Genomic DNA, 11,884 nt, shown 5'->3' with positions numbered 1-11,884 from the left:
AGGAAACATGAATCTACAGTGATTTCGAAATTATAGCGTTTGATTTTCGCTTCACACTAATGGTTAACAAAATTTAATTCATTCATTCAATAAACCAAAAGTGTGTTAGGTATTTTTTTTTTTATTAACTCTTGACCCTTTTTCTTTGCTCTTTTGTTTGTTAATTTGTTATAATAGTTGTAGTATAATGCAACGTGCTGCAATAATAGTTGTTTATAAATCTTTTGGAGTATTCTTATACAAAAGTGAAGTGTGTCACATTCTCTTTACGCTGTGTATTTTTTATTGTGCGGGCCACGGTCAATCGAGGCCGAACAAAATAATCTATTCTTTTATTCGTAAGATAATTTGGACACCGCTCTTACTTGCCGCCATCAATAACACCTACAAAAAGGTTTGACCTTAACATGTAATTCCGCAGAATTACTTCTATTTTGTTATTTCGTCGTAATTATTGAAAATATTTTGAAAATAAATAGCCAGTTGTTGATACAAATTAGATTACGTATCTATTAAAAGATACAGTCAAGAAAAATCTTTTTTTTTATCTGTTAGCTGCAGTAATTTAAAGGATTAAGGATAATATACAATATGTCTACGATCTATTGAGAAAAATTATTTTTAAATTTCGAAAGTACGATAGGGAGACCTTTCCCTCGGGGAGTAATACGCCATTATTGTTAAAAAAAAAATACGTTTTTACGTACCACCGAGTTGCCCACACTTCCGCCCATCGACTGTTGTCCTTTAAAGTGATCCTGGGAGATCGCTGACTGCCCAAAAAAGTACATGGAAACTGCTTCGGTCACAGGATTTTCCACAACATCATCGCTTTCGTACATTTGCCGAGAGTCAACTGTTTTTTTCTTCTTTTTATTTTTATTTTGATTGCAGTTATTAGTGGAGCAATTACGATGTCGTGCAGGCATTCGCAATAATTTCGCGGTCTGACATTGACCTCGTGACCATTAAAAAGAAAGAAATGTTTACTAAGACTTCTCGTCCCATCGTTCCGTCACTACTTATACCTACGAAGCACGACGTATTGCTTTTGTTTTCGTTTTCGATCTCAATAAACAAATAATAATAATTAAAGAAGGAAGTGCGGGAGCTACAATATTTTCCTGTCCTTATGATAAGGGCAACGTTAACTTTAATTGACTTTAGAACAAACAAAATAATGGCGTTGTGGTTTGATCTATTTCGTTTGTTCTACAACAACCGCCAAAGTTTTTCCAATCTTCATATTAATTGACTTTTATGTATGTACAAGTATTGTTTTGTGTACAGTAATTGTAACAATAGATAATGCTTCATGTTCGTCTACTCTGTCATCAGGTAATAATCAGTAAATTTAAACAACAAAAGATGCAATTAAGGCATTTAAAACGTTAGCACCTGATTCTATTTTAATATTATTTCGACAGTGTAAAGCAGTTGTAAAATTTATGAGATAATTTAAAAGTCAAGACCGTTTAACGTCGGCCTTCCCCTATGTCAGACATATTTCATTCAAATTCAACACCTTCGAATTAAAATTATTTAAAAGAGACATGTATTTTCAAAAAAAATTAAATCATTTTTCTGTATCTCTAGACAGGTATCCTAGAATTAATCTACGAGATACTTAATAGCAATTCAGAAATACTGGCTGCTTAAGGTATGTCATGGACGAATCAAATTTTTTTCTTTAAGTAAAATGTTTACAATAATAAACGTATTATTCAATGAAAAAATGTAATCAATCAGTTGCAGCCTTAGGTCTCGCAGATCGACTTAGAAAAAAATATTGAAAATAAATAAATTTCGTTAGCAAGTCTAATGAAAAAATTGATTTGCATTTTCCAAGAAAAAAGATCAAATTGGAGACGCGTGTCCAACAAAAACCTATAAACAATAATTTATTAATATGCAGAAGTCCATGCCAAAATTTAAATTATCCAGCTACGATTAATTCATGTTTAATGTCAATTGGTTGCTGTAGTCGAGACGTTATTAACCGACGTTGTCGTAAATCTAGAGGCTTGCAACCTTTTGCGTGACGTCACATGAATGAGTAGGCTCAGAAGCGACTGGACGTTTTCACAGGTTCAAACACTCCCGATTTTTTTGATTTAAAAATTGAAAAAAAAAACAAGACTAAGAACCGTCAAAATTAAAGACGAAAGCAGCCTTTAAGACTAGTAGAAGAAATGTGTACATTTTTAGCTATTAATAAGATACCAATGATATGCCTGGAGTAGTGACGTATGGTTTGGTGGTGGGGGTGTCCGCCACCGTCAAACAGATACGTTCTATATTTAAGTAAGTTTTACCAGCGAACCAACATTGCAGTGCAAAGCCGAGGAGTAGGGCGGAAAGCTCTTTAGAAATCGGGAAATAAAAAATTCGTCAGTAAATTAATTTTTGTTTATTAGATTTATAAATAAGGTAGGCACATTATAACATATATATATAAAAACGTAAAAAACTAAAGTTTCAAAAAATCAAATTCCACAAAACCAAAATTAACTTGAGGAAGATCAACGCGAGCACTGTCACTAGGGTGTAATGGGCTAGTTTAAGTTTGTAATATTTCACTCGGCCCTGGGGTATCGTGTCAAGGGGGTCTTTAAGGAGATACACCCGTCCCCCCCTTATATACGTATAAAAATACGAGTCCCATTCGAACCGTCCCATATCGAACATGAACAACTTTTGATCTTCTTCGTTCAGTTTAGTCCACAGGTTTCTGGTGTTTTTGTTTCGGAATAACCATGTCCTTGTAGCGAAATACGAAATGACGTTTAGGAATTTTTCGATCTTTTGGTACCCTTTAACTAACCTGAAATTATTATTTTTTTTTCTGTTGAAGACGTTGTAATCAAGAATGCAAATTTAATGGTGTGGTTTATAAAACGAAAATGACAAAATACTTGGATTTGCGGACCTAGTAGGGAGAACAGTTAATGTTAGCTTTAAATAAAACGGAAACGACATTGACACAAGAGTTTTGCAGGAAACATGAATCTACAATATTGATATGTAAGGGTTGTAAAAGTAAGGGTAGAACTAATATAGAAATAGGAGACGAAAGGGAGAGTAATATATTGGATAGGTTAATAAAATTGCTGGAATAAATAAAAATATAAAGGAAAAGGTAAAAGGAATGAAGAAGGAGACCAAGCGAAAATTACAGGAAATGGAAGACAGATTAGACATATCTATATAAAGAAGAAAAGCGTGTAGAGAATGAAATGGAGAAACAGAATAAAACAATAAGGAAATGGAAATGGAAAATAGTAAGATAAAGAAGGGAAGAAAGACAGCTGAACCTGATAATTTTTGGAATGGAGTTGGAGGAGATAGGATTGGAGGTGGAAGTAAAAGATATATGAAAAGGTAAAAAGAAATACAGAAGAGAAGGGTGAGGTGTATTAAAAAGATGATTTGATGATGGAAGAGAGAAAAATACAGAAGATTTTGAGAAAAGTGCAACGGAAAACAGATGAGGATAATGTAGTCAAAGTTCAGTATAAGAAAATAATAATAGAAGAGGTAGTATGAGTATTGGACGAAGAAAAAGAAGAAATGGCAAAGAAAGTAGGGAATAAGAAAGTAAGTGGGGGGAACCTTCACCATTATTTATTATTTATTCTCTAAAGCGTCATTGTAATTGTTGTTAAGGATAAAAAAGTATAACTGATGGTAAAGAAAGTCAAGAATAAGAAGGTAGGTTGGAATAAAACGGTAGAGGGAGAAGCTCCACCATTATATTATCAATCTCGAAAGCTTTTTTGTAATTGTTGTTAAGGATAAAACGGTATAACTATATGTTATTGGAAAATGAAGATGTATTTCAAGTAGTTATTACTTACATGGGTTTTTTACCTACGCAGTAGGCCAAAAAGTCGACTATGTAGGCTGGAATTCTTTGGAGGAGTATCAAACAGAGCCAGTGTATGTAATAGTTAGAATTAAGGAAAAAGCAGTAGTGCCATACTAACAAAGGGGAAGGTACGGCGGGACCATGTTTTTCTCCTAATCTTTTCCACTCTTCTGGAAGTAGTAGACGCAATTTATATTTGAAAATTAAACGTAGGTATTATATTATTCTCGCTGAAGTGGTTATGAAAAAGTTTTTAAAAGTTTACTGATTTACAATTAATTATAACGAGGTTTCTGAATTTTACTGTTTTCAAAGAACAAATCCAATTATTGGTATATTGTATAATCCAAATTCTTTTTTCCTTAAACAGCAACACATAAATTGAAATTTACATAATAATAGACGAACATCTCATAATATATGTTGAATATTTTTATAAATATTCAAACATGATGCTATTTATGAAATTTAATGTAATTTTAGGAAACAATATATTTCGGGCTTTGAATTAATTTTATTTTAAAATATTAATAAAATTTTTCGTACCTATCGATGGTCTTACTACAGCTACTGGTAATTCTTCAGCAACACTTTTAACAACATCTTCGGCGACTGCTTTTGTAAAGGTGTAGGTGTTCGGCCATTCTCCTAGGATCCTTTAAAGCACAACACAAACAAATGATTAGTTTTTTCTTACGTTGAAAATGCTCATTCTATTTCTTGTTGTTTTTAGTTTCAGTATCAGTTTCTACAGTTTTTGATTTGACTTACGTGGGCGTGATTTTTTTAAGGGTAGCTTCATTGAGAGACTGGGAAATTGTTATAAGTTTTTCTGCTGAAATTGGCGTATCGTACAACTCTTCTTTTACGGTAGATCTCGGACAATTACAATAAGCCGTCGACACGTAAACCAAAGCCTGAAAGAATTGTTTTATTGTATTTTCGGACGAGATAGCAGCACCGAATGAGATTACCAGCCTAGCTACAGTAGAAGTTTACATACGAGGGTGCGTTTTTAAGTTCGCGAAATGGGTAGGCAGATCATTACTTACTCGAGTCATTACAAATTAAGCAACTCATTATTAGTAGGTATAAACACCAAGTTTTATCGTAATTATGTCAAAGGTCTTTGAACTATCGTCGATCGAACAAGTCAATCGGGAGCAAATTTTGAAATAAGCAAGTAAATAAGTTCCTTACTAAGCAAGGAAAATCAGATCAATCCGTACTGGAAGAGATGTCATCCATTTGCGAGGACTTTTGGCCAGGTAAAACCATGGTTTACAAGTGGCATACCCTCTTTGAGCAAGGCAGGGACTCACTTGAAGAAGACCCACGGCCAGGCCTNAGTAACCAGGTGTTTATCTATAAACTACTCATGAAGATTAACATAATTTTGTCGAACATGCGCATTCATCGCATTAACTAACAATCTGTTTCTCTTTGTGATTTTATTTAAATAAAAACCCTTATTTAATTCTATAGCCAGATTTTTTTACAAGGGGTTCGCAGTTGTATGGGATATTTAAAAGGGATACATGCGTTTATAAGTATGAGAAACCCTGTTCTAAACTGTTGCAAATTTCACATACAAAACCCACCATTACCTAAACGTAAACTTTGTATATGACGCCAACACTGAAATTGAATGCTTTTAAAAGGTTTATTTGAAATATTTGCATTTAAAATGCAAATGCAATATAAAAAATACATATTTTTGTCTTGCAGTTAAATACTTTTTTTCTATTTGTAAAATGCAAAATACATATTTGGCGTTGAAAGTTCTACTAGTATCACTACATAGTATAAAACAAAGTCGCTTTCCCGCTGTCTGTCCCTATGTATGCTCAAATATTTAAAACTACGCAACGGATTTGGATGCGGTTTTTTTTTAAAGATAGAGTGATTCAAGAGGAAGGTTTATATGGATAATACATGCATAATATAGTAGGGAAACACTGATAATTTTAGAGGTTTCTAATGTGATGTCGTAAATAAACACATTTTTTGCGCTTACATTGCAAACGCTGGCTGAACCCTACGAGATAGATCAAAATAATGTACTACAATATTGTACATCTTAAAAGGGTCTACAAAAAAGTCCGCGATGGTATATGTCTATCTCTTAGGGATAACCCACAATAACCATTTTTATCCTTTACTTTTTATGAGAAATAATGACTTATTTACGAAGCGATTGTAGGCAATACAGCATTAATTCTTATCCAATTAAGTACCTTAAATACATTGTGCATTTAATATAGATCAATATGGCCCTTTACAGCATGTAATTTAAATGAATATTTTCGAAGATATTACAGATTTAAAATGCAGGGACATAGCGGTTGCGGCGGTACTGGCCGGGAGGCCGGTTTGTATTGTCTAATGACAAAAAAACTGTGAATGTTGTATATAAAGACATTCTGTAGTATATTTAGTATGTTCAGGGGGTATCTTTTGAAGATTTCCCCTTCTCGATAATAATCTAAACAAAACAAAAATATACATATTTAATATCAGCATTGCACCCGTGCGAAGCTGGGGCGGGTCGCTAGTGATTATATAAAATGATGAATGAAAGTTAAATCGTATAAAATAAATCGAAAAGTATTTGCATTTTGTATTTAAATGCTCTTAAAAACCCATTTTGAACATCTCTGGTTCTAAGGATCGATTAAACAATTTGCGAGAAAATTAACATTGAGTTCATGTCACTTAATTATAACGTGTAATGTAAATTTATGTTTATGAAATAAAAGCTTGTTAAACAGGTTTATTGAGATTTCGTTTTTTCAACGGTGTCAAATGTATGCAAAACGCCAGTCAATACTTCGTGTTTCAGATGAAAGAGTAACAAAATGATGACACACTTACATATCCTCCAAACAACCAAATAAAATCAATTTAGCAGTAGCGGTATTAGTCCGAAAATTCTTTAGCCAATGTTAAATAATTCGTCTATGTAGAAATAGATACATTGGGCAAACGGACAGAAATTTCTGAATGCGATTTAACAAACATAAAAATAATTTTGTATAAAATAATAACGAATCAACGTACTGGAATCTTTCAGACAATAAAAACTTAAATACTGCAGGGATTTTCTCATTTTTTTAAATATTGGAGTTTTTCTAGACTAATAGTGGCGTTTGCATTATATCACCAGCTGCGAAGATCGGGTATGATTCATATTTTTCTGTTTGAAGTGATTGAGATATAGTTTTTCCGTCTTTATGTTATAGTTTCTTCAGTTCAACAACAAATAGTTCTTCTATATGGTTTCTTATTTGCCTTTATTACCCGTTTTATTTGAAAAAAAGACGCTGATGCCAAAATAGTTTGCTTACCGTGAATGATCAGAGCCAAAATAGGGTTGCAAATAATTCTATTGATGTAAAATCAGCATCAATCATTTTATATCAAAATATTTACAACCCCATTTTGTTTCCGATCTTTTACACATTGTAATAAAAGAAAAAATGGAATCCATAGTTTCTTTAGCTTTGGATTCATCTAATAAGTGAAGTTTTTCGAATCGTTTTCTAAGAATTTTGGATTATACGAATTTCGAATTCGATATTGTTTCGCGGGCTGTTTTCTCGTAATTCGTAGAATTTCGTAGTTCCCTGCTAAAGGTACGATAAGTGGTGATTTGGCAGGTGCCGATATCAAGTAGGAACTTCAAAATTCCATGGACAATGACATTGAACCCGGAAAACAATATCGATCCAATATTTTAGATTATCCGTTTCCAAGGAGTTTAAAATTATTTGGGCTCTCTTCAATTAAAGAATTAGAAGGCATTGATTGAATGTCTCTTTGCCCCTTTTTAAAAAATATTTAAATGCAAGTTAAAAATAGGTATTTCTTATTTTGTATTTGCATTTTAAATGTAAGTATATACGTATACATGTCCCACCCGTTTTGTTACTCAGAATATACGTAAGTAATGGCTGGCGGCTCTGAGATCTTGCTTTACAAGTTTAATAGAAAGTGCTTGATCAAAATTTTTTAATTTATAGTTTAATAAGATTTGAATGTATCTACTTACTCCATCTTATGGGTTTTTCTGGTGACGATACGTAGTTGTATACAGCAACTCCGTTTTCTTCAACTTCGTTTTCTTGAAAATTACTTTCCACATTGTTATTAAGACATCTGTAATGTAAATTACGTTATATACAGAGTTTTTTTGTCACATTCGATTTTGAGAACGTTTTCTTCTTCATTAAAATTCTTACTTTCGTTTTCCAACATCCCATGCGGCCGCAATGGCACAATTGATAACGTTATCGGCCGGCACCATGTCTGCCAGTTTCTCCGGGTCACAGTGCAGAGTTCGTATCAACCCCAGAGCTGCACCCACAATTATCCCCGTAGCTCCGTACAGGTTATCAATCCATCCTGCCACTGGTTCCTTTGAAGTAGCAAGAACTTAAAAAAGAAAAACAGTCTCAGTCTCACCGGTACAAATTGCTTTTTTGGTTACTTATTTATTATTAAATAAATATTTTTGTATAGGTTAGTCGTAAAAGTTTAATTGTTTATCATTCTTATCATTATTTCTTCCACCTGAAGATGTCTTAATAGTATGGCGAAATAGTTTTTTTGTACACAATCAAAAGCAGTTTTTTGAAACGAAACTTTGTTTTTGTGATAAAAGTTTTGCTTGTATAAGTTATCTATAAAAGGGCATACCTATGGAAGGCCTTATCATAGCAACCGGAAGTCCTGCACCCTCCTTTTTGACAACGTCTTCGGCTATAGCTTTGGTATAGACGTAAGTGTTGGGAAACTGACCTAGAAGTCTGAGAGAAAAATGTTTTTGCGTCTCGTCTGATGAACTTTGATTAAATTGAAAATAATAGATTATAGAAGAGCGCGATACTTACGCGGGGGTGATTGCTGTAAGGGTTTCATCGTCTAGTGATTCGACAACGTTCAAAAGTTTATCGGCTGTAATGGGAGGCTCGTAAAATTGCTCGTCGATTTCTTTTCTGGGACAATGGGAATATGCTGTGGATACGTGGATGAAAGACTAAAAAAAAGAAAACAATGAACGGATATAAAGCAGAGGATAGCGCAGGGTCGTGTTGCCTTTAATAAAAAGAAGTCACTTCAATGCTCGCGAACCGTTAATTTAGAAATTCGAAAAAGGTTGTTAAAGGTGTATGTTTGGAACGCGGCGTTGTACGGGTGCGAAACATGGACGGTGGGCGCGGCGGAAAAGAAAAGGTTAGGTTAGGTTAGGTTAGGTTAGGTTAGGTTAGGTTAGGTTAGGTTAGGTTAGGTTAGGTTAGGTCAGGTTATGCTAGACTAGGGCAGGCTAGCATAGGTTGCGCTGGATAGGCTTGGGTTGCGGTGGGTTGGGTTGTTGAATTATCAGTTATATTTGTGAGCCACTATCACGATAGGCTATCGTTTATTAGTAAGTTTTACCTTTTGGCTTTAAGTTACGGCGATAATGGTCAATTATTCTTAAAGGAGGTGCACATTGCCCCGATTCCGTCTAGCCATTCATTTCCTTCCTTTTGGCGACTTAAACACTGTTAGCCGTTGTTTCNTAAGAACAAAGGCTTTCACGGCCGGAATCCATAGTAGAATGAAGATTCGGGCTATAGGGCCGTGGTCTAAGTGAACTGTTCCGTCCAGACGTTTCGTCAGCTACTGCGGCTGACATCTTCAGTGGTAGTGCTGCGTTGACAACGTGAACGTAGATTATATCTCGGTTAGATTAGATTATATCTCGAAGTCTCGACAGCGACAGTCAATCTGCGTACACGTTGTCAACGCAGCACTACCACTGAAGATGTCAGCCGCAGTAACTGACGTAACGTCTGGACGGAACAGTTCACTTAGACCACGGCCCTATAGCCCGAATCAATTATGAATTAATGAATAATTAGAATGGTGGTGCAGTTTCTGAAACATGAATGGTTCGTTTAGAATTATAACTGATAGGTACATTTTGTCAAAGGGGGAGGGGGCGAATTCCAGAGGACGTCACAGTAAAAATAAGTAGGGAAGTCCTGTTAAAAACTATTTAAAACGCTCGTAGGGGAAATGAGTGAAATAATAATTTTTGAGATTTTGTTATCGTGTTTTTGTTATCGTGTTATACATAATTCTGAACTGACCTTGAGGTTCTTCATGTCTTTGGCCATACGTAACAAGTCTCTTGTGGCTCTAATATTTATGTATGTGGACACCCGAATCTTTTCATCGAATCTTACGGTCGCAGCAACATGAAAGATGCAGTTAACTTCTGCCAAAATTCTTTGTTTGTCTTCTTCCGATAGTCCCAAATTGGGTTCAACCAGATCGCCGTAAATCATGCTTACTTTATCAAAGGCCTTTGAATTCTCCCTTCTTAATCGATCAAACAACTGAAACGTAAAACAGTAGTTCTTATATGTTTAGAAAAATAATTCGACTGTATTTTTTGTCTTACCACTCCATCAAACATTTCTTCCAGCCGTTGCTCCGCAGTTTTCCCTTTTTTCTGGCGAATCATAATGTAACATTTCTTCAAATCCGGACAGGATCTCAATAATTTTTCCGTTATCAATTTCCCTAAAAATCCTGTGGCACCCGTTAAGAATACCGTTGTCCCATCGAAATACTGCTGGATCTGGGATGGTTCAGTCAGGGGAGGTATCATGTCTGCGGCAGTTATGTCGCCTCCTTCACGTTCGTCTGTCATCTTTTTTACTAATAAATAAAATAAATATCCATGTATCTTATTCTACTAGAGCATCTTCTCTATAGTTCTGATTTGTTGTACAATGTTAAGTATATCCATAATACTTTTACTTGTTATTGCATTAAAATATTTTATACCTACCGGTTTTTTAATAGCTGGTACAATAATTACATGCAATAGCTATAATAAGTATATCTGTACAACTTTTATTATGTAATGTCGAGTTAGCAATTAATGGCGTACTTGGACTACGTTTGTTTAGGCTATTAAGTACAATAATTAATTTTATACGTCTTTATTACTAAAGTATGTAATATAAAGTATTGCTGCCTACTAAAAAAGACAAAAATTATTGTTTTTGTTAGTATATGACACTTTAACTAATTGATATTTAATTAACTCCGGTACGGTCCTGGATGGAAAATTTATAAAATAATTTTAGGAAAAAAACGTTTCTTAAATCAGTCTTAATTTTAAATGTTGTTGTTGTCTTTATGTTTAAAAAAACTCCCAAAACTGATAACAGCTCAAGATATCTAAATTAATACCAATATTCTATGTTGGAAAATAAAAATATCGCTAACAAATTGATGAAATGCATCTGATCTTATTAATGATGATTGTTAATGAAACTAAAGTTTAGAAAAATTAAAATATTATACAAAATTGTAGTAAAATTTGTTATGTTATGTTTACTAGCCAAACAACAGAAATTAGTAAATTTCTCGAATAACGTTTGAAAGCCTACAAAATTCTACATTTTCTCAAACTGAATCGAATATTAAATTGAAGTATTTTGAAGTAACTGCATGTATCTGTACCTTGTTTAACTTCTTGAGTCACATGAACCAAGTTATTGAAAAGAGTTCACCAAACTGCGACCTCATAAGGAAGAAATCTTACAAACGCATTGTACACACCGTTCGAAAATAAAAACAAAACGACGTATTGCCTTTAATGACCTTCTTGTATATAGCTTTTAGCCGGTTGTAAAGAAACCTGCTTGCGGGAAATACATACTGGCCCTAAGTTTCTTTTTTGAACTATTCCATGATTCTGTTTCAACTTTTTAAGAACTCGGAAAACCCAAAAGCCAAAAAAGTGTTATAATTTTTGGTTTATACTATTTTTTATTGTCTAAAATTAGTTGAAACGGTAATCAATATGATTAGATTAATGTAAGCCGTTGCAAATTACGAAAATGATTACCAGAATTCGTGAAATTACCCAAAATGTTCGGAGACTCTAACGATGCGTTAGGAAAGAAACCTTTTAAAATTAATATATGTGATCTGTATCACAATCGTGTGCTT

The 11,884-nt window shown here is 33.8% G+C and overlaps 2 protein-coding genes and 1 long non-coding RNA gene across 3 annotated transcripts in view; all 3 read right to left on the bottom strand.

Annotated features, from left to right (window-relative positions):
• Nucleotides 1-950, bottom strand: part of LOC108744954 (fatty acyl-CoA reductase wat) — a 15,716-nt gene extending 14,766 nt beyond the window's left edge. The window contains exon 1 of the mRNA XM_025981708.1: nt 708-950. Coding sequence (XP_025837493.1) covers nt 708-929 — 222 coding nt within the window. The 5' untranslated portion in view covers nt 930-950. The remainder of the gene's footprint in view (nt 1-707) is intronic.
• Nucleotides 951-2,437: 1,487 nt separating this feature from the next.
• LOC108744906 (fatty acyl-CoA reductase 1) lies at nt 2,438-11,499 on the bottom strand. The gene is made up of 9 exons (XM_025981788.1): nt 11,393-11,499; nt 10,320-10,579; nt 10,006-10,254; nt 8,761-8,906; nt 8,567-8,676; nt 8,110-8,302; nt 7,920-8,026; nt 3,858-4,038; nt 2,438-2,824 (listed from the first exon to the last, which is right to left on the bottom strand). The coding sequence occupies exons 2-9, from the start codon at nt 10,569-10,571 to the stop codon at nt 2,479-2,481; spliced, it is 1,584 nt and encodes a 527-aa protein (XP_025837573.1). The 5' UTR covers nt 10,572-10,579; nt 11,393-11,499; the 3' UTR covers nt 2,438-2,478.
• Nucleotides 4,490-4,814, bottom strand: LOC112906814. The gene is made up of 2 exons (XR_003232611.1): nt 4,640-4,814; nt 4,490-4,524 (listed from the first exon to the last, which is right to left on the bottom strand). It is a non-coding gene; the product is annotated as an uncharacterized LOC112906814 (long non-coding RNA).
• Nucleotides 11,500-11,884: the final 385 nt, after the last annotated feature.

This window comes from Agrilus planipennis, unplaced genomic scaffold (assembly GCF_000699045.2).
Source record: "Agrilus planipennis isolate EAB-ADULT unplaced genomic scaffold, Apla_2.0 scaffold42, whole genome shotgun sequence".
Classification (NCBI taxonomy): domain Eukaryota; kingdom Metazoa; phylum Arthropoda; class Insecta; order Coleoptera; family Buprestidae; genus Agrilus; species Agrilus planipennis.
Note: the sequence above shows the minus strand (reverse complement) of the source record. Positions and strands in the feature narration are given on the sequence as shown.